This window comes from Corvus kubaryi, unplaced genomic scaffold, assembly GCF_017639235.1.
Source record: "Corvus kubaryi isolate FWS band 111438036 unplaced genomic scaffold, C.kubaryi_AGA036_p1.0 37398, whole genome shotgun sequence".
NCBI classification, from domain to species: Eukaryota; Metazoa; Chordata; class Aves; order Passeriformes; family Corvidae; genus Corvus; species Corvus kubaryi.
The window spans coordinates 12,127,792-12,154,505 of NW_024581137.1; the positions used below are offsets into that span (position 1 = coordinate 12,127,792).

Consider the following 26,714-nt stretch of genomic DNA (forward strand, 5'->3'; position numbering starts at 1 on the left):
GAAACCTCATAATCCTGTCAACAGAATCCCTGCAACTTAATTTTATTTATGTAGTTTTCCAAAGGAGCTATATCTACTACACCACAACAGCTGAACCCAGACTTCAACATTTCTTTATAGAAAAAGTACCCTGAGAACTGGAAGAGTGCTGTCTAACCCAGCCCACAGGCACAGCAGTACCAGACAGGCAGTCGCCATGAAAGTAGCCCAAAACAGGCTGCAGCCAAAGACGTACAATGGCACACAGGACAGTTTTCAGAGAATGAGAGAACTAGAGGAATTCAGGTATTCTGAAGAAGCGAACTTACAGGGGAAAAGGAGGCAGGACACATGCAAGAAATCTTGCTAGTTCTTTTCCATCACATGCTCCTTCTCTGAAGGAAAAAAAAAAAAGAAAAAAAAAAAAAAAAAAAAAAAAAAAAAAAGAAAAAAAAAAAAAAAAACCAAAAAGGACTCTACTCCAGTCCTGTACACGAGATTGTACTCCCCTGACTGTATGCACAAGGCACTGTACACTCAGCAATGGCAGTTCGTGGATTCTAAACTGCCAGGTCACACCAAAGGACAAACACCTACTCAGATACCATCGTAGTAGAGACACACAACTGAAACTTTAACTAGGAGCATTTCAAATCACAGCAGATCAACAAGAACCGGCAACATCCTGAGACAGTTCCTACTCAGTTGTACTGCCCACCCACACGCTGCTTTTCATTTACTTATTCCTCCTATCCTGCAATAAATGATTTTGTTCCTGGCATTAAAATTGAGTGAGAGTGAAGAATACATATCTGTGAGTAGCTGAGTCTCTTGGTAGCACTGGTTGTCTTGATAAATAAACTGCTCCAGAAAGGGAACAAGTGAAGAGGGTAATTCTAATCAGAACACGATGCATCAGCAGAAGATACCAGTATTAAACCAGTCCAAGCCTTCTTCAGTGAATGTTAATAGTGGTGAACAATGAAATCAGGGTGTGCTGCTTCTTTAATGTAACTTCAAGTCTTGCAAAATACAGTTCTTTTCTTTGCATCCATGCCAAAAAACCATGTTTAAACCAAAACACTTGAGCGTGCATATAATTACAAATGAAGCACTCCAACAATATTGCATGGCATTTTCCTTTAAGTTGTAATCTACAGGTGATCTACAAGGCTAAAGCGACAATTTGAAAACAAAACCGACAATTTACTATAGAAGATGTTTCAAAACAGCTTTCCAAGTCAAAGCTACCAAACAGTTGCTCAAGAACTAGGAACTGCATAGAAAAGTCCTCTGGAAAGCCACTGAACTGTAAGTGTTCTGTACTTTGGAAATCAGGTGACTTTAAAAAAAATAAAACCTACATGTCCAACTTCTAATGCGAACTCATGAAGCCTGAACACTTTGAAATATGTATCTCTAGGAAAAGTCACCACAGACATACATTAGTAAGTACATAAAGTCCATAGGAGAAAAGAATTTTTAAAAATTATTACTTTGTTATCTACTTGGGTGTTGGTTCAAATCACGTTGCCAGCGCCATTTCAATACAAGAAAAACAAAAGAGGGATTTCCTGACTCAGTGCTTAGAAGGAAGATACACTGAAAAGTAACTATTTGTTCCACACCTCATACACACTAAAACAAAAACACACACCCACTACTTAAGCAAGTGTAATTATACTAATAAACAGACAGAACTGCAATTCCACAATTAAGACTTTCTTTAATTGAGAGTTACTAACCACGGTATTACTTCTGGAAGTTTTCTTTTCTAAAGCATCTGACTTAAACATGTACTTTCTTCCAAAAAGTACAAACCATACAGCAGAGAAATACAGAGAATACTCTTCGGATTTCAGACAGACTAAATATTTATGTAAGGTTCTCAAGTGTTTCAGCAACTATCTTCTACATGAAGAGATTACACAAGAGTATGAAGGAAGCAGGCTACCAAGGCAAACTTGACATTTTTTCCACTGCTGAGCTTTAATGCTTCAGATGTAGACTTAGTTGCTTTAAACCACTGCTTAAATGTCTTACTTTGAAAGCCATCAAGAATGGAGCTCAGTTAAATGCATATTTCTGCCCACTTTGTTATATCCTCAGAGGAGGTGCATGTGAGTTTTTATTCTGCAAAATCAACTTGTTGCAAAAGCAGCATGATTGAAACTACTACTTGAGAATAACTAACATGAAATTGTCTCATGAAGATTAAAGACAAATCAACGAAAACTGATTAATAAGGAAAACAGAGGGCTATCTCAGTCTTCAGTTTCTCAAGGAAAGTTTATAAACACTAACAAAAGAACCAATACAACTTAGAGAAAACAAACACAGTTTGAGATAGAAATGTCAAAATGTTTATTATGGCTAAATAATACAGAGTAACACCAGTTTCTATTAAGGTTTACTTTTCAATGATTCTTAAAACATTTAATACAAAAAAGGTATTTTGACATCCACTTTTTATACCTGTATGTGTGCAGTTCATAATCACTTCAGCCCTTAGTTATATTTAATATAAACATGTAACACCTGGAAATCAGCAACTACATTTAGAGAAAAGAGCTCACTAACATTACAAGCCTCACATTAATCCTACCAAGTACTGACTCAAAAGAGCAAGTTACACTGTCCACATCAGTCCAAAGCAATGCCACCAACCAACTTAGCTCAGATAAGGAGGAGAAAACCTGTTCCAGAAACCATTCTCTAGGCTATTCAACAACTCGGCCTTATGCATGCCCACATTTAAATGCCTACTCTCCAACTTCACTGGCACAAAGAAGAGCAGGAAGTCACCACAGACTGCTATGGGGCAGCTCCATCAACTCCAGGGCAATGACAGTAACTGGGGAAATACGCATTTCATGGAGGACATTCACACTTTAGGCACAGGAAATGTTCTGCAAAACTCATCTACTTCCCTGCAAAAATTCTTACTGGAAACATCAGATCTGTTTGATGCTATACTTCCTACTTGCTCAATCATAAAAATCTTACACTGTTAAACTGAAAACAGAATTGTTTCTACAGCAGTAGAAACACACGACAGCACAGCCATACTGGCAAATCCCCCCCAAACACTGCTCCGGTGAATACTCATGCTACAGATTCCAAAGACAAAAAAGCCAGATGTAACACTATGCACATCTATTAAGTTTAACTGATAATTCCAGACTAATTGTACAACGGGAAAACAGTTTCTATACAAATGCATTAGCCACGATATCAAGCCTCATGGACACCTGAAAATAGCTGGACACAGAGATCACAGATCCCAAACATGATTTGTTCTCTTCATTATACCTGTTTAGCAACCATAAGCATTGTTTTGCTCTTTCTTCCTTTCAGAACAAATGGGTAACACACTGACACTGAGTACCTCCAAACAAAGCATAGCCAGCAGATCAGTAGTTGTGCAATCTGCAACAAAAGGTAGCCATGCACACATGACTCTTAGTAGTAGAAAGAGCAAGAGAATGTTTTTTATAATCTCCAAGAGATATAATACATCCAGTATTCTTATTTTTCCAGCAGTGACCATACACAGATAAGCACTACATTCTAACTTTTAAACTCTACCAAGCAGACTATAGATAATTCCATTTACTATTACAGAATTGTATCATTATGTCAGCTAAAGACTACACACCAAGTCACACCACACTACTTCACAGGATGAATACAGCAATAAATAATTACAATTCTAGCAATCTACTTGCAGATTATATTACAGTGTTTACCAACACAAGTGATCAGTAATACAAGAACTATTTCATCTTCATATTTAAAAACACATTTTTTCACGGCATACTATTACCAGGCACTTAATTTTGAAACAAAATAATTTCTCTACCCCACCCCTTCTCAAATGTCCCCAGAGTACCAAAAGATCAGCCACCATTTTGTTTAAACACTCACTGTCAAGTATCTGATTTCTATACTTGGGGATCAAAAGAAGAGAATTAGTGGGTTTTTTAATTTAGGAAAATACTGCCACGTCTCCTAGTAAGCTTCCAGACAGTGGCACAAATTTCCATGCAAACAAGTGAAGTCTCAGTAATAAGCACAAAAATAGTAAAACTAGTCAACATCTCATCTTCAATCTAATTTTGGACCAATTTTTCTTCTTGAGGGTCACAATCTTCTACAGCTTTCCTAAATATAATTGCTTTAAACTATACTACAAGGTAATTTTACAGACTTTCTCCAGTTCTAACACATCCCTACATCTACCACTTATGAAGACAGTTTCATCCCTCCCTCCTTCTTCTTACCTATCTGTAGATAGCAGAAAACCAAATTTTACTTTAGACTTAGCAGTTTTGTACCAAATAATGATATGTACTTGGATGCTAGACTATAAAGGAACCTGTCATCAAGTTCCATAAGAAAAATTTTAAAATTCTAGCTCACTTTCGTAATGAAGAGATCTACAATGAGCTTTCACCAATTTGCCCTTGATTTCTAATTCTGTCAACAGTATTATTATGTTACATGTGACATGTACATAAAGTCTGCACAAGATATCCATTGTGCTGATGACAAAGCAAAGGACTATCAAGCTAGCCAAATTACAAAAGATAAAGCCAGATAACAAAGTGACAGATGGCTATTATAAAACACTTCTTAAACTATTAGTATTATTTTGCTCATTAGCATGTCAAAACAGGGTCACATACCCAGTAGCGTCAGTTACACACAAATGTACCCAACTTTACTAACAGTCTATTATCATAAAAGTACTCAAAAGAGCAAGAAAAAATAAAGACATGAGATGTCCTAGCAGGAAAGATGACAAATTTGGGTCATCACTGAAGCCTAAATGAACTGTTCTGAATGGTATTACTCATTCCTACTAAGGATAATTTCCTATTTTCTGTAGTCCATAGGGAACAAACTGTTTACATTTGGTTTTCTTTGCAACCAAACAAACTAGAAAGGTTTGTTTAAATAAAGCTTTGATTTTTGGTCTGTGGCCACAGAAATGCAGGATATACAGGATCCTACTGCCTGGTTATGTACAAGGTTTGCTGTGTTGCACTCAACCACAAAACCAGCTCTTTTTTATTCAAATGAAAATCAAGTTCAAATTACTTCTGTCATACTTGCAAGTAGCATTTTAGACAAGATCCACACCAAACTGCTTTCTTACGACTGTACGAACTGTACAGTTCTCATAATTTACTCATCTCCTCACCAACTTGCAGACCAGACATGTTCTTTTTAATCAACCTAGATTTATCAGTCTAGCAGGGGAAGATCCATGTTTTCTCATGAGATCATGCAAAACATACTTACATCATTATCACAGATTTTAAGAACTATGTCAAAACATTTCTAATGATCAACACTCAAAACAAAGAAACAAACTTACCTACTACCATGAGAGTGAATTCAAAACCTCTCTTCACAGACTTTCGGTAAACTTGATTTGGAAGATTTGCAAACCCCACATATCCTTCAAGGTTCTTCTGTTGCTAAAGCAAGAGATATTCAGGAAAGAAAAAGTTAAAAGGAAAGCACGTAATTTCTTAGTTGGCTTGTATTCTTAGTTATTGAAACGTTCACTTCATTTTCACATTTGTAGAAAAGTGCTATCTACCCAACCTCTGAACAACCCAAGCTGTCTACATTCAAGGCAGTGAAATGAACTGCAACAAAAAATAAGAAAAAAAAATTTTTTTGACTGGATAGCCAAAAAAAATAGCACAGAAAGTCAACTATACAAAGAGTATTTTGAGCAAATACAATTGTCGTATTATGACTGTTTGTACAGGCACAAAAGTGTGCACGTGCAAACAAATTAAAACAATCAACTTGTTACCAATGCCCATTTGAAAGACAGGCCAGCAGTATGAATGCACCTTTCCTGTACTTCCAAGTCATGGTGGTACTGCCTCAGCATGATGGGAACCAACCTGACACCTCTGCTTCTGAGTCACACATCTGGAGGCCTTCACATTAAACCCAGACCTACGCTAAAGCAGCATGCCTTGCAACAAACTCTCCATAAAGGCAAAACTTCAGCTGCCTTGTACTCTGAAAAACCTACCCAAAGTAGTGCCTACTGGGAAACAAGGGAAGAATTTTGGATGTTAGCCATTACTTCTTCCCACCACACTACTGAAAATGCTGGAGGTGCTTAAAATGCCTCCTCTTCACTGTACTAGACCCAGCAATCTTTCAAAGATCAACTCTGCTACCTTTGCACTACTCTTCCAGCACAATCCTGCAACTGTTTGTTTATTAATGCAGCAGGTCTGAGGATTGTCTTATGAGATTGGACAGTTCAGACATTTTCCAAAGAATCTGAAAACACTTTCTTGAGACAAACGTCTACTTAAAGCAACACAAGGCAATGCTTGTCATGGAGCAATGATTTCAGCCTTTAGGCTTTATGTCCATGCGAAGTTGAGAGGATGTCATGTGATGATGATACTGCCTCAGTTTCAGAGTTTAAGAGAGCTGTATATATCCACACAGAAGAAGTCCTGTCTACAAGTTTAAATTCCACTCCCTAAAATTATCTTCATGAGCATAGAGGAATTCTAAAAAATAATTTGTAAAAAAATTTTTTATTACAGGCTCTATTGCCTCAGAACTTCTCTGTATGGGATACAGTATGGTTAATTTAAGTTTGGTATATGGTTGACTCAAGCTTATTTTGAAATTTTTTCTTTCTAAAACTGACAGAGTAAGCAATGCAGCAATAACTCATAGAATTTTCAAATAAAAAAATTTTGTTTAACTAAAGCAAGGATATAAAACCACTATTACCTTTGAAGTATTGAATGCAAGAAGAACTAACCTCTTGGCAATCCAACAGCACTAGTCAATGAATGGACTCTCTGCTTTAAGCCACACAACTGATTTCTCCATTTGGCAGATACACTATTAATCTCAAACAAAGCTACACCACTGCAAAGATTAAGTTAGAGGTTCAAATTTAAATATACAGAATGCAACAAATGTTATTACTTCTCTAGATGTAGGAATCTTTGCATCGTGTCATCAAAGAGCTTTTTTAAAGCAGTTTTTTTTTCAATATAGCCTTTGGTGCAGCTATAATCTCATCTGAAAGGTTTTAAAATATTTTAAAAATCAGCTAGGAATTTAAAATCCAAATATTTGTTTTAATCTTCCAATCTATTACTACATGTAAGGAATGGAATTTATCACAATCTAAAGCCCTAAGCAGAAGCCAATGTTTCAGAGATATTACATGACATGCAGGTCAGTGCTTTTTAAGATATTAAAGAGCTGCTTAACAGCGCAGGTCCTTGATAACCATTAAGGATATGGAACTGCTATTCATCCTACCACATATTAAATATGTAATCACAGTCAGACACTCCTAATAGTTCTATTTGTCAACCACCTGCATTTTTCAGTATCTACATAGCTTTTAATGAGTGTCACGCTTACCAGAAACAGCTCACCCCCTCGTTAGCGAATTCTTTTGTTTAAAAGAATGGGTTTCCATATAATTCTTGTCTTGAACTAAAGTTATTTCTTTTCCCTTCCTCCTTATATAGACCTCCACATTTAGGATAGTTCTACTCCTAAGAACTTTTAGATCACTGAGTATGAAACGCTAAAAAAGAACAGATGGGATTTTTTGGGTTGTTTGCTCTATTAAGTGGGTCTACAGTAATTACACCCACAATTTTAGATAATGAAATATAAAGGGTACTAACCAGAAAGATCAAGATATACTGGACATTAATGCTATGTTTAATGTGAGCATTTGTCATCAATAGGAAAGAGCCTTTTAAAAAACTGCAGCTGGATGCCAGAGTCAGATTTCTGGTATACCAACTCAAACTGAAGATTTCAACATACTGGTTTTTAAATGGTTATATTTGTTCATAACATGCTACTTCTAAAGAGACCAAAACAAATTAGGAATTGAGTTTCTTTAATTCCTGCAACAGATTTTAAAAGAACTCAGTACCTTTTTTGTAAAAGAATTGACTTCCACTGTGTTGAACATGGTGCCAAATGAGATCTCATGTTTCTAATACTTATACCTTCCCCTTAACTTTCATCCCCTCCTGATTTTCAACCAGCTGCTACCTAAGCTCAATTTTAGTTAATCTACTAAAAAACTAGTGCTGCTTCTATTTCCACATTAGCTGTAAAACATCCGCACCAAAGTAATACTTACAGCTACTTTGTAAACAACACATTTCCAACATTTTCAGGATCGAAGATGTCAATAGAATACATCCAGAAGTAGTCCAGTAAAATGATGAATTTGAACCATAGCAGCGAGTCCATACAGGTGCAGCCGCAATCCAGAGAAGAAACAGGGGCAGTGTGAGAAAGAAAAGAGAAAGTTACTTACATTTGATCAAAGTAACCCACAATATTTTCCATCTAGTATGCTCAGTATACAACATTTTAAGCAGAATCACAGAACGGTTTGGTTTGGAAGGGATCTTGAGGAACATTGGCTTCTCAACCCCCAGTCACGGGCACGAACACCTTCCGTTAGATCAGTCTGCTCTAAGCCCCATCCCACCTGACCTTGAACTCTTCCAGGGATGGGGCATCCACAATTCCTCTGGACAACTGGTTCCAGTGCCTCACCACCCTCACAATAAAGAATTTCTTCCTAATAGCTAATCTGAACCTATCCTCTGTCAGTTTAAGGCCATTCCCCCTTGTCCTCTCACTTCATGCCTTTGTTAAAATTCCCTCTTCAGTCTTCTTGTAGGTCTCCTTAATTTACTTTGTTAGTAACCTTAATTTACTTTGGATTATACATAAAACAACCTTTCATGGTAATATACTACATGAACTCCAGACATTTAATGAGCAATACAGGTAGTTATACAATAGCTCTTTTTACTTCAGTTATTCAACATGGTTTTTGTTTGCCATACACTATCTGAACCTGCAATGGGTTCAAGAGTGTTTCTTCTTCTGAGGTGTTCACCAGAATACATAATCTCATTTCACCACACTACTCCATAGTATTTTAGTGTGGAAAAGGTAGAAAGAGCAAAGTCATCATCACAGCAAATGTCTCCCAGGATTCTGTATTTCTAAGTCACTTTATACATTCAGTGAACAGCACTGATTCACTTCATTTGCAGCACTGAGCACTACAGCACTGTTGCAACCTTGGGCACAACTGTCATGGTTCAACAGCCAGAAAATAAAGAACAAAGTAGGGTGCACAAGTTACAGTGTCTGTTCAACAACATCTAACTCTGTGCATGACAAGAGGTCTACAACAGTTCTCCAACGCACCACTTACAATACCTTAACTACAAAGCTGTATCACAAAGATCCTTTAAGTTTGTTTGTCACTAAACATCTTCCCACGCTTGAGTATTTCAAGATATTGATACCAAAAAATAAGTGAAAAAAAAAATCTTTATAGCAGATCTGGCCAGCAGTTAAGATGCTTCTGCACCTTAACATCTAATTTTTTAATCAATCCCCTAGTCCCAGAGTCTGAACCCATTTTTAGAAAATTTACACTGTGATGGAGACTGCAGATCAAAGTGGCACTGAAGTCCCCTTCTGCTTTTCTACCTAATGCAATATAAGCCCTCTGTTTTTACAGCTCACTTCATGTTCTATCAGCATCCAGAGCCGTAACAGCTCAGCACATTGGGTACGCTGCTGCTGCACTCTTCTGAGAGGACAAAAAAAGCAAAGCACTGCTGATCAATGCCAGTCCTTCTCTGTGCCCTGCAGAAGGGTGGCACAAGATGCTCTGGAAGGAAGGCAGATGCATATGCAGCAGAAATGGAGCATGCTGTACAAGCTGGAATACAACTGATAACTGCAAATCCTGCGGCAGTCCCAGTACTCAAAGATTTTAATATCAGCCACCTTAAGTACTATATTACTATCAGGTATCATGTTGCACATCACTGCTTTCATCTGCGAAACAAGGTAACATTGTCAAGCACTAATTCACCAAGCACACAGAAGGGCCTCCTTCACCAGACAAAAGCAGTACTGTTTCAAAACCTATCATCCAGCAAGAACAGGCACATGGGTCACACCAAAGTTGCTGCCTTCAACAGTGGCCAGAAACATACATCTAAGGTAGCACATACAGCAGGATAAACAGAGCAGTGTTTCTCTAAACACCTCCACAGTCACCAAAGATCTATCTCACAAGCATTTAAGATGGGGTTATTTCTTCACTTAAACAGCATTTGACCAATTTCTCTTCCACGCACATTCTTCTTATCATCACAAAAAACAGCATCCACAAGAGTCCCTGTAGCAAGCACTCCCTCTGTACATTGTTAAAAAGGAGGACTTTATCATTTCAAAATTACATCCTGTTAGCTTAACTGCTGAACAGTAGTATCTTCATTGGAAAATAGCCCCAATCATCCATCATACTGCATATAAAAGAAGCCATTTCATGTCTCCTGCTGCTCTTATGTAACTCTAGCTCTGTACTCTTCTGGAGAGGCCAGGGCAAGAGCTGCACACACAGTATCCAAGAGGCAAAACACTCACAGATCCAATGTCTGATCATGTGCTATCTCTTACTCTCTGATCCTTTCTTACCAATTCCCAACATGTAACGAGTACTGAGCTGATGACACTGAACTGTACACAAGACCTCACTCCTGAGCTTTAAAAAATGTTCACAGCTTATCACTGAACATGCAGCACAGCAGTCCATATCTATCACTTTACATTCACTCATGCTGCATTCCAGCTATTATTTTATATCAAGTCTTCTAATATTTGTATGTTCTTGTAGTTGTCAGCCATCTCGGATCTAAGCTAGCACAAACGAAGGCAAGCCATACAATTATCAATTTGGCCTTAGCTGACTTCCAATGCATCCACTCTGTGTACTCCATGTTGCTTTAATGGAAGTTTCCCTCAAGCAAAATGTCACAGCCTGCATAAACCAGCTGCATAGCTGGTATTTTTGGATCCATCATCTGAATCAATGAATTAACAGTCAGAAGCAAACTGCTCTAACTATGCAAATGAGTGAAAAGAGAAACAAGGCATCAGTGGCTTCCCAAGCAGTTCTAAGGGAGAACACTGATAAAAAAAAAACAAACTTTTTTTTTTTTAAATACGTCTATCATCTTTATCATTGCCCAGACACTGTAATTTACATTTCTCCTTTATTCTCGGATGATTGCGTCCAGGAATGCTAAATTTAAAGTCATTCTTCAGGTATTACCATCTGGGCCAAAAGATGACAGTCTCTGGCCTAAGGTCCTGTACCTGACAAAAGAGCATACCTTATCCTTCTGATCAAGAGGAGATGGACTTCCAAGGTGAGCTAAAGCCATTTTTTACCTCTGTGATGTGCAACCTGACAGTTCAGCTCACACTCAACACGCTTAAGTGCAGCTGCTGTGCACTGGTAGCAACCAGCAGCCTGTACTATGATGTTATGAAAACTCTTCAAGGGTTTATGACATAGCCAAACTAGCCGCAAATATTAATGAAGACAGATGGAGAGAAAAGAGAAGACCAAACAGAAAAGCAGTGTGACATCGGGGAGTCACTGTCCTTTCCAAGCAAAGCTGGCTTTAGCACTACTCAATCAACTTGTTCTAAGAGAAAGAAATACTTTTTTTTCCTCCAGTGACCTCCTAGGGAATACTGTTTTTTAAAGTACCCAGAAGCATCACAGAAAACCCAAAAATTGTTGAAATCTGACCACAACATAAAATATTAAAAAGGGAAGATATCTCCTACATTTGGCATATGATAGCAGTGTTTGTTGTCATCAGCAATGAAAAGATGGTCATTTCAAACTCATTTCACACAGCTGGAACCAGGAGCACCTTCTGAACACAGTATTTTTTTCTACAATTTACATTTGTTATGGTGTCAATTTATTCTGATAAGGTATCTAGATGTAGGGCAAGTTTTCTTCATACACAGTTTACTTTGAAAATATGTCAGTGCTGCTAAAACACAAGAATTTGCACCTGCTCTAACAATGATTTCAGTAATTAAAATAATCTTTTTAGAACTTTTAGCTAAATTTCTGCAAACTCTTTAGCCACAGTATTTCTATGCAATGTCCTACTACCATGCTGTGAGTGACCAGTTTGATAGGTTCCTAGTTTTAGGCAGAAAGACTATAAACACTGTTTACTTCTATTTCCTCCACTATCCCTGACATGGCAACTTTTTATTGTCTTCTTTCTAACATTGCTAGTTGTTTGAAGTCTCTACATCAATAAAGAGAAGCCCCCCAAACTTGCAAGAAGGCCTTACTAACATCTTCAAAACTCCTTTAAATTTTCTACAGTTTATCAAACTTTGCATTTTTTTCACTTCTCAATATGGAGGTAATACATAAAGAAAACAAGTGAGACATCTTCCTATCTTGTCCTCCCACATCCCAGAGACAGACGGCAACTGCACATCTTGCAACTTACAGTTTTTGTTACTGCATTCTTAAAATAGAGGCTTCAGGTAGCAGTATTTAGTGTAATAATGCTCCTACAATCCATGAGCACTTGTTAAGACAATATGTAGTACCTCAGCTTTGACTTTTTTCTCTACAAAAATCCTTAAGATAAACACAATCCATATTAAAAAAAACAACCAACAGAAAAAAAACCAAACAACAAAAGAACAAAGTATGGAAATAACAATATAAAAGGGAAACTCATCAGATCTATTTGCAAAGTTAAACTTAAACTGAACATCTATGAACACGTTTTGTCCTTTCATTATTCAGAGTAAAGTAAAAATATTTGCTGGATCAGTAACATCTGCTGTAATCTGCATGATGGCAGTCTAGCACTGATGGAAAGGAAATGAGCACTTCTATTCCCTCAAACAGACATCAGCTGCAGTCTTCCTTTGCAAGACAACAACTTGATTTCCGAGTGTGAACTGAGGGTACGGCCTACATTAGAGAAAACAAAAAAAATATTTTCATAAAGGATTGATAAAAAAGAAAATCCTTTCAATGCATAACCACAAATAAGAAATGAGGATCTCTTTCAGTGTCTAGCAGCAATCTGAATAAGTCAATAATTAATAACTTCAAGCACTGATCCGCTGAATGCACTAATTCAACTGTTCCTCAAAATGTCACTAGGCATAGTGAGTGAGTACAAGTGAAGAACGAGCTTCAGGATTCTCTCTTTTTTCCATACCAGACACTATCATTTGGTTTATTAAAAATAGTGCTAAAACATGTGTGATGTCTAAGAGCAAAAGGATTCTGCAAGAAGGATTCTGCACTGTAAAGACCAGAGAGTAGACAGCATAACCTGTCTGTTGAGCTGGGCGCAGCAGCATATCCAGGAGGAAAGCAGAAAACTCCAAAGGAAAACCAACAGGATGTAGCAGGCACACTGCTAAGCCTTAAGTTGTCTACTAAAAAGAAATCTGAGAGACTTCAGAGCCAGTGTACAATAAACGTGCACAGCAACTATAGCCAACACAGCCAGTGCTGCACTTCTTTGGGCAGCCAAAGTGCAAGAAAGCAGACAACTACAGAAAAATGAAGCCAGTTAAGTATTTAGAAAAATAAAACTAATTATAGATAAATGGGGGGAGTGAAGGGGCAGAGAGGGAGGAAGGTTATCCAACTATAAAAGCAGGCCTGTATAACTAAAACATACAATATTAAAAGTTCTACCCATGATGACCCTACAAAATATTCAGGCCAGCCACACATGTTGACAACTGTTTTGTAATATTTCAACCTCCACTGGAATTAGCTATACAATGAATTCCTGGAAAATAAGGTAAACCATTTTTGCAATTTAAATGAAATTTTTAAGTACAAGAATACAGTTTCAAAGCTTCTTGAGTTTTTGTGCATTTTCCCCTTTATTCTGGCTTTAAAAAAACCCTCAGTTCGCCTGCAGAGAGCAGCACATAAACCACCATCAGACAGCAACTTGCATCCAACTGAAATGACCAACTCGGAATCGCATTTGACAGTGAAGTGACCGATTATCTTCCACTCTATAAAGTAGGGGTCGAAATGAAATGGCAGCTGGGGACCTGGTGTCAAGAACAGCATCAGATCATGCATCAACCACACATCACTCGGTGCATCGATCACCACTGTTAACCTCCTTATCTCCTCCTCCTCAGTTTTGCTATCCTTGAATGTTTATTCCAATACAAACACTGAACCAAGGGCTCAAGATGAAAGCTACAAAAGAAAAAGAAATTTAAAAAACCGAACCAAACTAACTGTGGAAGATCCCTGGATACAAAGCCTCCAAGGCAAAAAACCACACTAAACACAAACAACCAACTCCAACAAGAATGAAAACGAACTATCCGTTATTACACTTCATATTTAACATGTTTCTTGCCTATTTAGCTTGCGGATATTTCCCAAAAGACATATAAATAAAAGATTTTAAATTAATTTAAAAAATAACAAACCCCAAACCAAAAAAACCCCCCAACAACCAATACCAAAATGGTGGCACCTTCCAGTTTTATCTCACACTATTTTCATCTCCTATGACATCAACTAAACCATGGGTTTGAAAAGAGCCATCTTTAGGGAAATGGAAATTCTCCCCCAAGTAAATTAGTGCCTCTTACATGGAGACCATTTCAAGAGTCTCACTTAGCACTGGAAACACAGTAGGAAAAAAGCAACAAAGCACAGTAAGTATTAAGAAACATAGTAACATGTCATGCTTTGACATATCCTTTTCACCTAAGTCACTGCCAAGCATTTTTCAGTTCCTTCAGGTTCACCTTAACACCGCATTTTCCTTCAAAATTTGCATACAGCTCGATCAGTTAACTCAAAGATTCAGCAGGTGGTGATCAAAAAACCAAAAAAGAAAAAAAAAACTCCAAAACCTCAAGAACAAGCCCAAACTGATTCCCACACCAAATCCCTGGGTGAAGCAGCAGCAACAGCACAGGCATCTCATATATGCCCAAGCACAGAAGTCAATTGCTCAGAAGAGCAGATTGCTGCAATCCAACTGGCAGTATTTCAACCAAGGCACTCTGAAAAAGGCATTTGCAGGTGTGCACTTTGCACTTCCTTCTGTTTGATGCCTTGAATCCTCAGAGAAATGAACTCCCCAGCAGCACATCCCATTCTCCCTCCTCATCAAGCAGCTGTAAGGATGGCAGGACAAGAAATTGCATTATTACATTTCTAGCCCAAAGGGCTACTATCAGATCTAGTAAAATTTCTTGAACATGTAGGTGCAGAAATGCTAATGAGAGGTGAATCATTCATGCAAAAATACTCAAGTACATTCAACATAGTCTAAATGAAGCATGTTCCCCTTAAAGAGACAAATTACAGTATTTCATCCTGATTCTTCTGTTAACGTGGACAATTCTCATTTGAAAAGTAACTAGGGTGAAGGGCTTTTACCATACATTTCTGTAGAGCGGATGCAACTCATTCCAATATGGAAGTCATCTCTTTTCTGTATATTCATATTTTCCTATATTAGTATCTATGCTTAACTCCTTACCCTCTGCCATAGAGAAGCTTTCAGAAGTCCTGCAGGTTTCACCAAAACAGACATTTCGAGCTAAAATTCTAAGGCACATAACCCTGTCCCTTGTTTTTTGAAGTTTACTGCAGTTTTGTGCAGTAGCAAACTACCACCACAGAACAGTGAAACACAAATACTTCTGAAAACACCAACTCCTCCATCTCAAACAATTTCTTTGGACAAAATTAAAACATATCTTGCGACTATCTCAATTAGCAAGGTGTCACCAATGAATCGTTTAAAAATGTATTTTATGAAAAGAAGCATAGTGCTAGTTTAAAGTTAAGTTACAGTATTTATTATGACTTGAAGCAGGGTAGGTATTTCTCCACAGCACCCATTTTCCCCCCATGAGAGCATATTTTAATGACACCAAAATACAGAATTGAGGCTTTTTAATTATAAATTGAGTTTTCATGATATGCTGAAATCATGTTCATTTTTGTGTTTCAATACTTCTACTACAAGGTTCATCAAACCTTGAGAGTGGTCCTTAGGGGTATTACTACATTACTAATAGTTAGAGAATTTTACCTTTTAACTATTTCCACACTGAGTTCTCTATTTAGAATATAAAGAATTCTAATGAGACCAAGATGATTTAAAAAAGACACAGGTGTTATTTCAAAGAATTATGCCAAGTCAAGTATTAAAAACCTCTCCATGTGTTAAATTTAGATGTTATGAAACACAGCTGGCTGGCTGCATTGTTTTTAATTATCTTTATTTTTAAGCTAGAGAGATACCACAGAAAGATAGCTCCCATTATAATTACTGTGGATGGAAGATAGTAAGTAAAAGTTAAGATTGTTTCCCTGTGGGTTGCAATAGCAACTGATAAAAAGAATGGTCTGTATCGACACTAAAATTCATCATCCAGGTTTAATATTAAGATTGTAACAATATAGAACTGGTATAACTGCTATTCACCTGTAGAATAGTTTGGCATTTAGAAACCCTAAAGTTTTATTTCATTTATTCTACGTCAAAAATTTGATTTTTAACTTGGTGTTTACTGCACACGTTTTTAAAAGAGGAAAGCAACACATCTGAGAGCAACCAAATCACCAGCAGTCAAACTACTTTGGGTGACAAAATTAAAGACTGTAAGGAGTGAAGCCACAGCTGGATTGTAAACCATCCCAGTGATTAACAGCACCAAAGCTGTTGGTTTCTCAACTTCCCAAGTCCTTTTGTTTTTGGCTTTAGTGAGGAAGCTGGCTATGAAGAGCATGCATTACATGGTCCAACATGTCTACCAGCAGAGCAGCTATCCTGCATGATTAGTTAGCCCTGCCAAATTTTCGAGTGGGAGTTAAATCCTCTCCACACCTTGCTGCCACACCAGAAACACAATTCAAAGCAACAGGAAACCCGGGCTCATTGCTGATGCCCACAGCGACAAAGAACTGAACATACCAAAAAAGAGTCACGTTTACCTAGGGGGACACTGGATGCCTTGCAGGCAAATCACAAGGTGAGAAGCCAGAGACACAAAGCCGGGGCAAGTGAAAATCATTAAGCGACCAGGTTAGAGGCCATCCATTGAACACTTCTTCACAGAAGCTGTGTCTTAAGCACTTTCAAAGTCTTCTCCAAATCAACTCTTGCATGTCTTTGGACAAAGAAGATGTCAGTGACCCTTCATTACTAACATACTGACATTCAAATAACTTAACTTGGTCTGCATAAAATACTGAGTATTAATATAATTTTGAACTGACCAGCTGAAAGTTTCAACTGTTCAAGAATTCTGAACACAACAAACCTCAAAAGACCTTCTACAGAGTCCCTGTTATTAAATACATGAAAGGAACACCACCACACAGCTCAAAAATTAACTTGCTCAATTTGAAACTGCTGGTAAGGAAAAACTCCCTGCTGAAAATCCCAGCTTTCCTTGCCAAATTTTTATGGGATGGGGGCTCATTACCCCTACTTTCTCCTCCTTTCAAGCATCTAGTCTTCAGCATTGTTTTGAACTTGTAACATTCAGGCATTTTTTCTTTAACTGACTGAAAAGCAGATTCCTTTTATTCACAATCCTCAACTGTACAACAAACAACCACATACTATGGTTTTTGCCCCAGTCTCCTGAAGGTCTTGTTCCTCATTGCTTCAGTCTCTCACACAGAAACTTCAGGTTCTTTCCACTGCACTGAGAACTTACTGGTTTGCAGATGTCCACAGAACTGCAAATAAGAGCACTGAAGGTCACTATTTGGCACAGCTGAACAGTAGGAGGTGACTGCCAACTTCAGTACCATACTGCAGCAGTTTGCAGCCTATTCTCCGCTAAGTTCTCCCTCAACTAAGTGCTACAAAAATAAAGAACACAGAAGGCAACAGGATGGCTTCTCTTTACCCATCATCAAGAGATTACTCAGACCTTGAATTTCACACCATCTGGCAAAGCCTCCCAAGAAGAAACTAAGATAATCTTGAATCTCTTGGTTTGTTAGTATACCTTTAGTGACTACAATTAGGATGTGCTTGTTTCCAGAAGCAAGGGATGGGGAGAATTAAGAGAAAAGATTTCTTGTCATCAGTCTACTTTGGAAATTTTCACTGTCCCAAATGTGAAAGCATTATACTACATTTGAGCCAGCATCTGGAATTTTACTACAGTATATACTGGTAAGATCACACATTCAGAAAAGCCTCTGCTGTCAGAAAGCTACCACAGAATTACATTTCTCCAGCAACAGCTTTTAATGCCTCACAACTGCCTTTTTTTTTTTTTTTTTCTTTTATAACAGGAAGCCAGCTAAAACTGGTATCTCAACTTACTTAAGATACCATCACAGTCAGGTCTGGTCACGACTACAAGACCCCCTGCACTGGAAGACTTCTCCAGCCATCACTAATGAGGACCTTAGTTTTGCAAATCACCAGAAAAGTCCTAATTCTAATATACTATTACCATAAACGTCATAGGCAATGATTCAACAGCCCGTAATAAAAAGCCAGGCACCTCACCCCATTCACTGATCAAGGAGTAAGCAACAGGAGCTGAAACAAAAGCCATTAAACTTTGCCCACTTGTGTTTATCCTCAGATAAGTCACCAGCTCTCACCAAGGGGAGAGTACTACATTCTCAACCACTAGCACTAATTCCTCCAACAGGATACAGTCTTCCTCCTTCCCTATCTCAACCACTGATAGAGTGGAAATAAACAAGTTGTACTACTAGATCAACTACCACGTATCTCTGTGCCTTGGGCACACTAACACAGCAACTGTCAGCCTACGTTAAGATTCAGCGTTTGGGTGGGAACAGAAAATCAAGCTCTCTTCTCTTTGCAGCAGCACCATGTTACACCAGTCTAAAGCACACGCTAAACCGAGGCTGTATCTCACTAAACCAAGATGATCAGCTGAAGTTCCATCTCTTGCCTTGAGCTCACTTGCATTTCTTTTTCCATGCCAACACTTCTGCGATCACATAGTATGAAAGGTTCAGGGAACTCAACTAATAGAAAGAAAAATCGTCTTGAAGAAGAAAAAACAGGCAGACCCTGTGAGCTGAGCTCCATGAACTGACTCACTACTGGGTTGAAGGGGCACGAGGGTGGGCAGAGCAGAATTGCCTCCTTTCAAGCAGCTGGCCAACAGATTCACCCAGGAACTGCACCACCAGGGGTGAGCTCAGGCTGCCCTCCTATCAGTTCTGATAACTGCACAACATGGAACAAGTGAGATTAGCTCACACGCCCAGCTGAAAACTACTCTAAGGTTAACTTTCCATTACATCAGCAAGCTCATCTAATCACACCACTATATGAACACTGGAAGCTTTTCTACACTGTGTGTAGAAAAAACATACAATCAAGACAGGATTTTTCAACTGCAGTCCAGTTATGTATCAGTGAAAGCGATAAAACCACATGGTAAGGTTCTTACAAAAGAACAAAAAGGAAAGCAGAGGACACTGACGGGCACACTAGAATTTCCTGCACACTGTGACAGAATTACACATAAATGAAATTAAAACATTGCAACTGGCCCACACTGGAAGAGGCTTCACTTAAGCTTTATGTTAATGTTAACGTAACCATTCTTGGCAATTTTGACCACCTCACTAGGTCAAGTTTAATTTTATTTAGAGTTCAACTTGAATCATTACATGAATAGTGTTTTAAAGGTACAATATATAAAAATACACAATATTTAATGCATTGTTCTTCTAAGAATGTACCTGCCCATAATTCAGTGACAACCACTGGCAGCAGTACCAAGCTTCATGCCATCTTAAATTTCTCTCAGCATCAACTCCAATGACCTACAATGCTTTCTCAGACAAATGTCACTCCAGAAATACTGCCATCAAGGACTTCAGCTGCCTTTCTGAAAGGTTTCTTTGGAATAACACCACTGTATGACTGACTGATTTCTGCATATATTGACTGTTTTGATTGGAATTTGATAAACTACTACTTTGTAGCTCAACACTCACCAACGATGTTGAAGAGCACACCTCATATACCTAGTTTGTACTTCCATTTTTCTGGTCGTTCTCCTGTCATGCTTTACCCCACAGCACTGGAAAAAAAGCCTCATATGGGCTATTCTCTGCTTTAAGAGCACACTTCTAAAGACCACTGTCATCCTTTGATCTTTTTCATGGTCAAACAAAAGAGCAGTCTAAAGTAATTTTTCTTTTCTTCAGGTTTCACGTATTTTGTGAGTATGATGCAATCTTTCCATTTAAAAAGCTCTATTTTACAAGTGCCAGACCAAAACTATGTGCTGTATCTTAATATTGATCCCCCTAGAGCTACAATGGGTCATGGGAGGAAGAAATCTACCTAATGTTTTAATCAATCCTTCCCCTGGTTGTCAACACCTTAAGTATCCAGATTAAAAAATAAGAAGCACACAACTATTAATAGTTGTAAGTAATAAGAGTAATAGTAATAATAAGCAAAAAAAAGGCAATTAAGAAAAGCTGTATCTAGAGGTGTTATTTTCAATGTTGACCAAAAAAACCCTCTAAATCTTCTGTGCCACTAAGAAATAATTCAGTTCTACTTTAGTTTCTCAAGTGCTTCTGAATGAAGCACCCAAAGTGATATTGTACAGCAATACCGCTTCCAAAATTATTTTCAAATGTGTACTGAATGTGTCACTACATTAAATGACAGAAATGTGGCGTGAAAACAGCCACATAAAGAGCCATTTGAAAATAAGATACAGAACTATTCTGTTCCCCATGAGTGGCCTCAAGAAGGGCTGCTGGGCAGTGGCTCTGAGCAGCAGCCCTGCCAGCCCATGCGACCAGCAGGTTCCTGTAAGGCACATTTGAAGCGTGGAATAGCACCGATGCACAAAAAGCAGAAGATTAAGTGGCTGTTGGGGGAAGGAAGTTCAGGATGCACATCAGAACAAGGTTTAGTCAGGCGTGTGTTTTACATTGCTCTAACTCAAACTCTGTCAAAAGGAAAGCGGATACACATTGGCCTCTGAAGTGCTTATGAACCTACTGGCTACATTTTGATTTTTAATGTACAGTAAGGATGTTGCGGCTTACAGGAGTTTCACAGCCGTGTCCACGCAATGAAGGCAATACCTGTTTTTTGCAGGGCTGCTGCATAAAACTGAAGTTATGTAAGTAAATGCTGACTTGGTTCTTTCCTATTAAAAAACCCCACAGAATAGAAAAGAGCTACCTGATGACATTACAGAGCTATCAGTATGCAACCATTAAAACAGGGCTGGGAAAAAAATTGACTCATCCCTGACATACATGAAACTCACTCTGGCAAGGTGAACAGGAAGTCACTGGTTTCTGTGAACTGAGTTCCTGGCCCTTGCAGTTGAGAAATGCCTTCACCTCACTTATGCCACCCTCCCCACCTCTGCAAGACATCTATTCCACAAACATCAGCTCAAGACATTCAAAGGCTCCTAGGGAATAGTTTGTGACCGCCTACAGTTTAACACTACCCCAAATTTGAATTACTAATTTAAACGAGGCTTAACTAAACTACTTAAATGGTGACTAAATGCCATTCTAATTACAGAGCACACATTTGCAATTAACTAGCTCAATTTCAGGAGCTGGAGCACCAACTTACAGAAAACAGAACGTCGCTCATACATACACATCTCTGGTCTAGACAGGTTAAGTGAATAGTCTGGCAATAAACTGAAGCTAAAATTGTGTGTCATACTACAGTTCTACATACCACAGTTCTCTCTCCTGCACCTTCTCTGAGGCAAATTTTCCTTCACTGACTGTGTTTAAAACGAGGTTTTGAATCTGCAGCCATTATATTTCATAACTATTGTTGTCTTAATGGGTATTCTAAGGTAGTAATAAAAACACCACCGCAGCAGCACTGAGCTACCAGAACTGCACAATGTTGAGCACACGAAGTATGAGCCTGCCCCATGGAAGAGACTAAGTATCACTAAGTTGACAGCCAGTTAAAGGAAAAAAACCAATTCTGCTGTGCACATTTAGACATTTCTATGAAAGAAAAAAAGCAAAAACGATTGTATTTTAGCTTATAAAGCAGACAAATCCGATCCTTTATTTCTGCACAAGATAAAGAGTCAAGTTTTTATCCATATACACAGAAACACACATGCACTAAGTATATATCTGAAGCACTGCTTTAACTGAGACCAGTTACTTGTCCGGATGGGTAAACAGAAGGAAATGCTGTAAATTATTATCAGTGCATGGATGATATGCACAGTTCTTGTTACATCTGCTTCAATATCAAAATGACTTGAGTAACAACCCCCTCTTCCATAGCAGCAAACACAGAACAGGTGATGCTTTTGGATTCCAATTCAGGTTCCAACACAGACAAGGTAGTAATTGACCTTTAAAGCAATGGCTTCTTGAAACCCACTCTCCTAAGGTAAAAAATTTCTACTTATTGATTTTTGCTATTTGCGAGTCAGCTTAAAAAAAAATATGGAGTCATGCAAAGTCAGACTGAACAACTGCTCCTGTGTTCACAAATCAACAGCCAAAGATGCTAGTAATTCCACCAACTAAGCAGGTATGAAGTGAAAGATGCTAAACACTGCACAGAAATACATCTTCCCTTATGTCTTAAAATTTCAGCAGGCAAAAGCTTTACAATGTATTTAGAATTATAAAGAAAAAATAATACTAGCTTGATATCTCAGTGAAAGTTCTAGTCATAAATTAAATTATCATTTAGCACTGGAAAGATATTACTACAAAAAACCTCACTTCCATAAGAAGGTATGGTCTACCTTTTAAGCCCAGCTATATAGCAGTGGCCCATCTAACTTTCATGGGAGCTGAACCTGCATAATTTACATGAATTGATATTTTTTTTGGTCATGATATTAATACAGACCATAGGTATTTCTGCATATGGAAGCATTTCTTTCACTGAACATAACCTGAAGCCACTGCCAATCAGAGGGAGATTACAATGGCCATGAAAAAACATTCAGTGAATGGGTAGTTGTGACAGTCTTCTGTTCATATTTCATCTGCAGGAGGCGGCACACAAACGCAGAAGATTCCTGAACGCTGTCTTTTCTCGGAATTACATTTGAACATAACTGGTTCAGCGTGAACAACTTCACGCTAAAATAAGTTTAGCTGCTTTTTCCTTAAGTCGCCCATTAAAAAAATCTTCGTACATAATCGCCCCTTTTCCCAGCCACCCTCCTGAAACACTAAGCACTCCTCCAATTTATTCTGCAAGACTAGTTCGCTAAGCGAGCGGATCGAACAGAAACTGCTCAAAAAGGCGTTTCACACAGACTCCCGGGACAGCTGTTTGTAAATTGTAATTTCTACTTTCTCTTTTTTAGAAACGATCGGCCGAGGCCCCGTCGGGCTGCAGGGGCAGGGCCGGCGGGGCAGCGCGGGCGGGCGCCCGTGCAGCGGCCAGTAAAAGCCAGATCCAAGAGACATATAGCCCTCCAAAAACGCCCCAAAGGAAAAAAAAAAAAAACCAAAAAGAAGCAAAAAAAAACAAAAAAAAAAAAAGCAGGAGAAGCCAGAAAGCGAGGCGGGCAGGCGGCTGGCGGGCTCCCGCTGCCACACACGCTCCCACCCGCGCACGGGCGCCCCCTTCCTTCCTTCCCCCTCCTCCCGCGATTCCAGTCCCACCCGCTCCTCTCCCGCATATTTGAAAGGCTGCTTTAATTCCTGCAGCAGCAAATTCCTCCCTCCCAAATTTGGGCGCAAAAGGAGAAAAAGGGGAGGAGGGACCAGGATGGAGGGGGAAGGGAAGAAAAGCGAGGGAGAAGAAATATCTCCGGCATTCTCGCCGCCCGGCTCCCCAAGCCCCGCGCACGCATTATACAATTTCGGCGAGGCAGGAAGTGACTGAGAGGGGGGTGGGGGGGGGAGAGGCGGTGGTGAGGGGGGCTGGAGCCGCATCTGAGGAGGAGGAGGAAGGCGGGGGGCGGCCAGAGGGACGGGGGGCCCCGCGGCGGGGCCACCGGGATGGGAGCCTCGGCGGTGCCCGCTGTATCCCCCCCCCCGCGCTGCCTCTCAGCCCACCCATCGCGGAGACCCCACGGCCGCAGGCTCGCACTGTCACGGCCCCTCTACCGCGCCTCGGCCCCGGGTTGGAGACTCACCCATGGCGCTGGCCGGCGGCGGTGCGGCTGCCGCTGCTGACGCTGGGCTCCGGCTGGCTGCTCGTCCTCCCGCCCTGCCTCCCTCAGCCGCGGCGGCACCGAGCGGGCCGCCCCCTCCTCCCCGAGCGCCTCCCGCCAGCCAACCCGGCGGCGATTCTCCAACGCCCCCTACGCCGATTCCGCCGAGGGGCCACGGCCCTTCCGCACACAGCGCCTACGCGCTCCCGCAGCCGGACGGACTTAGCGGCTCCGCTCCCGCCGCCGCCTCCGCCTGCTCCTCCTCCTTCTCCCTCGCCGCCTCCGCCCAGCTCCTCACACGCTCCCCGCCCGCCTCTCCGAGCACGCAGCGGCTTCCGGCTCAGCCCCTCCGCCCGGCGCGGTCCCCACGTCTCTCCCCCGCCCCTCCCAGCCCGGGGTCGGTCTCGCTGTTACTTCCTCCCGCGCCGCGCCGGAGAACAGAGGGACCGCTCGGAGGCCATTTTGAAGCCGGGCGCACGCTGCGGGAGCGCGAAGGCCGCACGGCGGGCGGGTCGGCTCTGCCCGGATCAAAGATGTCCGCCGGGCTTAGCGCGCCGGGCAAGGCGGTGGCGCCGCCCCCTGCCCGCGCCGGGGCCGTGCTCGGAGCCGTGCTCGGGGCCGTGCTCGGAGCCGTGCTCGGAGCCGTGCTCGGAGCCGCGCTGCTCCGTGCGCGCCTGGCGGGGCCCGGGGCCGCTGCGCCCCGTGCGGCTGCCCGCCCATGCAGGTGGCGTGGGGAGAGGCCGGCGGGACATCGGGATGGGCAGGGCGAGCGAGGCCCTCCAGCCGCCCTCATCCCTGGGGAGCCTCGGGCTGCGGCACTGCGGCGCTCGACTGTCTGCTCCCCCCACGGAGTCCTGACTGGGTGCTCAAGTACCTCGTAATGAATGAGGACTCATTGAAAAACAAACAAACCCACAACCAAACCCACAACCAAACCATTTGAAGGCAGCTGGTGGCAGGCACTAGCTAAAATCCTTCTAGGGGCTCGGAGGGATGCTTGTGTGCCCTGGGAATCCCACTGCCAAGCCCTACCGCCTAGGCTGGTCTAGCACGTCCCTGAGACCCTGAATTGGCTCCTCGGAAATGCTGTTGCCAGCTGGGATAAACGTCCACTGCAGTACAGACGTGACATGGGAAAACATGGACTCCAAGAGAGGCAGAAAAATGCCTTTTGCCTTTCCTATTCCAATAAAGCTCTCAATGTTGTATTTCCATTTTATGTTTTGGACAGGTATCTGTCCAAAGGCTCCAAGAGACTCTCGGGTTATTTTATGCCCAAACTGGAATACTGGAGACCTGTACTTATGACGTGCGATTTGAAACTTAACATACTTTCTTTTGTGTTAGGGATTTTCAAGTATGGTCCTTTCCTGGCCTTTTCTTTCACATGAGGCACAGTGCAGTTCTCTAATAGGGAAAGGTGGTTGGCAAAAAGGTAAAATTTACTGTTGATGAATGAATGAATTTACTGTTTATTTAATAATTTCTTGCTGCCGTTATTAAAAGTACGCCTTAACAATATGTCCAGGTACTAGGAGGATGAAAATAGCAATTTTCATTTCAGCAGCATACAGAAATTTGTCAATAATGCAATATTTCTGTATATAGAGTCAGTCATAGCCAGGCAGGCAGGAGCAACAATGCAGACACTAAGTTTGCCTTTGTTTCTCACAGAATTCCATCCATTTCTTTCCTAAGGTACAATTTTTTTTTTCTTTTTGGTGCATTTGATAAACAAATACTTTTTATGACAACAAGGAAAATGCATATTCTTTTCAGAAAGGTATGCAGCCCTGCACAATGTGGTTCAGCACTGTTTAAGAACTGGAAGTGTTACAATATATTGTGGTTCTTGGGTGCCCAAGGGAAAGAGATTTTTGTTATGGTTGGTCACAGGACTGCCAAATGTTATCTCATAAATCCGTGTCTTTCACAATGGATGAGGTAAGAAATAACCTTTTTTTTCATTCTGGTTGCTTTAGGTGGTAATGTCTATGGCAATGAGATGTAGCTACATTGCTTTTGTGGTTATTTGAATACCAAAAAGAGACATTTTACACCACAGAAGTTGTTCACTGAATGCAAAATATGGTCCCCGCAGCTCTCCCATAAAAATACATTGTGGGAAAACAAACAATACAAATAATACTTGTTTTCTCTCTTGTAGTAAGGGCTTCAAATTGCTTGAAAACATTTATCTTGGTTTTCAAATATGTAATGTTGAAAAAATAGCATGTAACTGATGGGGATATCTTCAAGTAGGAAATCAGGATTTTGGGGAATTCTCTTTTAAGTTAAATGTTACTTTGTGGATTGATTGTTGGAAAAACAAAAGCGAACTTGCACCTTTGAAATCTACTGCAAAAGTGGCACAGGCTTAATGAGGAAGCAAGATGCAAGCCAGTGGGTTTTATGTGAGGTTAATGTCCCATTTTTCTGGGTTGTGAATAGCAGTGGGGGGGGGTGTCTCTTTTCATACAGCAATTCACAGGCTTCAGAAGATTCTGCAAAATTGTGTTCATTTTGAGAAATAAATGCAAATGGGTCCTTGAGGTTTGAAAAATACTGTGTTCTGTGTACAATATAATAAATCCAAACTTCTTCCATTCCTGTAGTGATCTTCAAAAGCAAAGGCTTCACTAAATATGTCA

The 26,714-nt window shown here is 40.3% G+C and overlaps 1 protein-coding gene across 4 annotated transcripts in view; it reads right to left on the bottom strand.

Moving 5' to 3' along the window:
- The window catches only part of SEPTIN7 (septin 7), an 80,194-nt gene extending 55,329 nt beyond the window's left edge, over nucleotides 1–24,865 (bottom strand). For 2 of the 4 annotated variants that reach the window (XM_042044608.1, XM_042044607.1), the window contains exons 1-3: nucleotides 24,478–24,865; nucleotides 8,156–8,160; nucleotides 5,363–5,465 (exon numbers count right to left, since the gene is read on the bottom strand). In XM_042044608.1, coding sequence (XP_041900542.1) covers nucleotides 5,363–5,465; nucleotides 8,156–8,160; nucleotides 24,478–24,856 — 487 coding nt within the window. In that variant the 5' untranslated portion in view covers nucleotides 24,857–24,865. Of the gene's footprint in view, nucleotides 1–5,362; nucleotides 5,466–8,155; nucleotides 8,161–23,228; nucleotides 23,231–24,045; nucleotides 24,328–24,477 lie in introns of those variants that run through there. The other 2 variants (XM_042044610.1, XM_042044611.1) reach the window with 2 other exon arrangements.
- Between the last annotated feature and the right edge of the window lie 1,849 nt (nucleotides 24,866–26,714).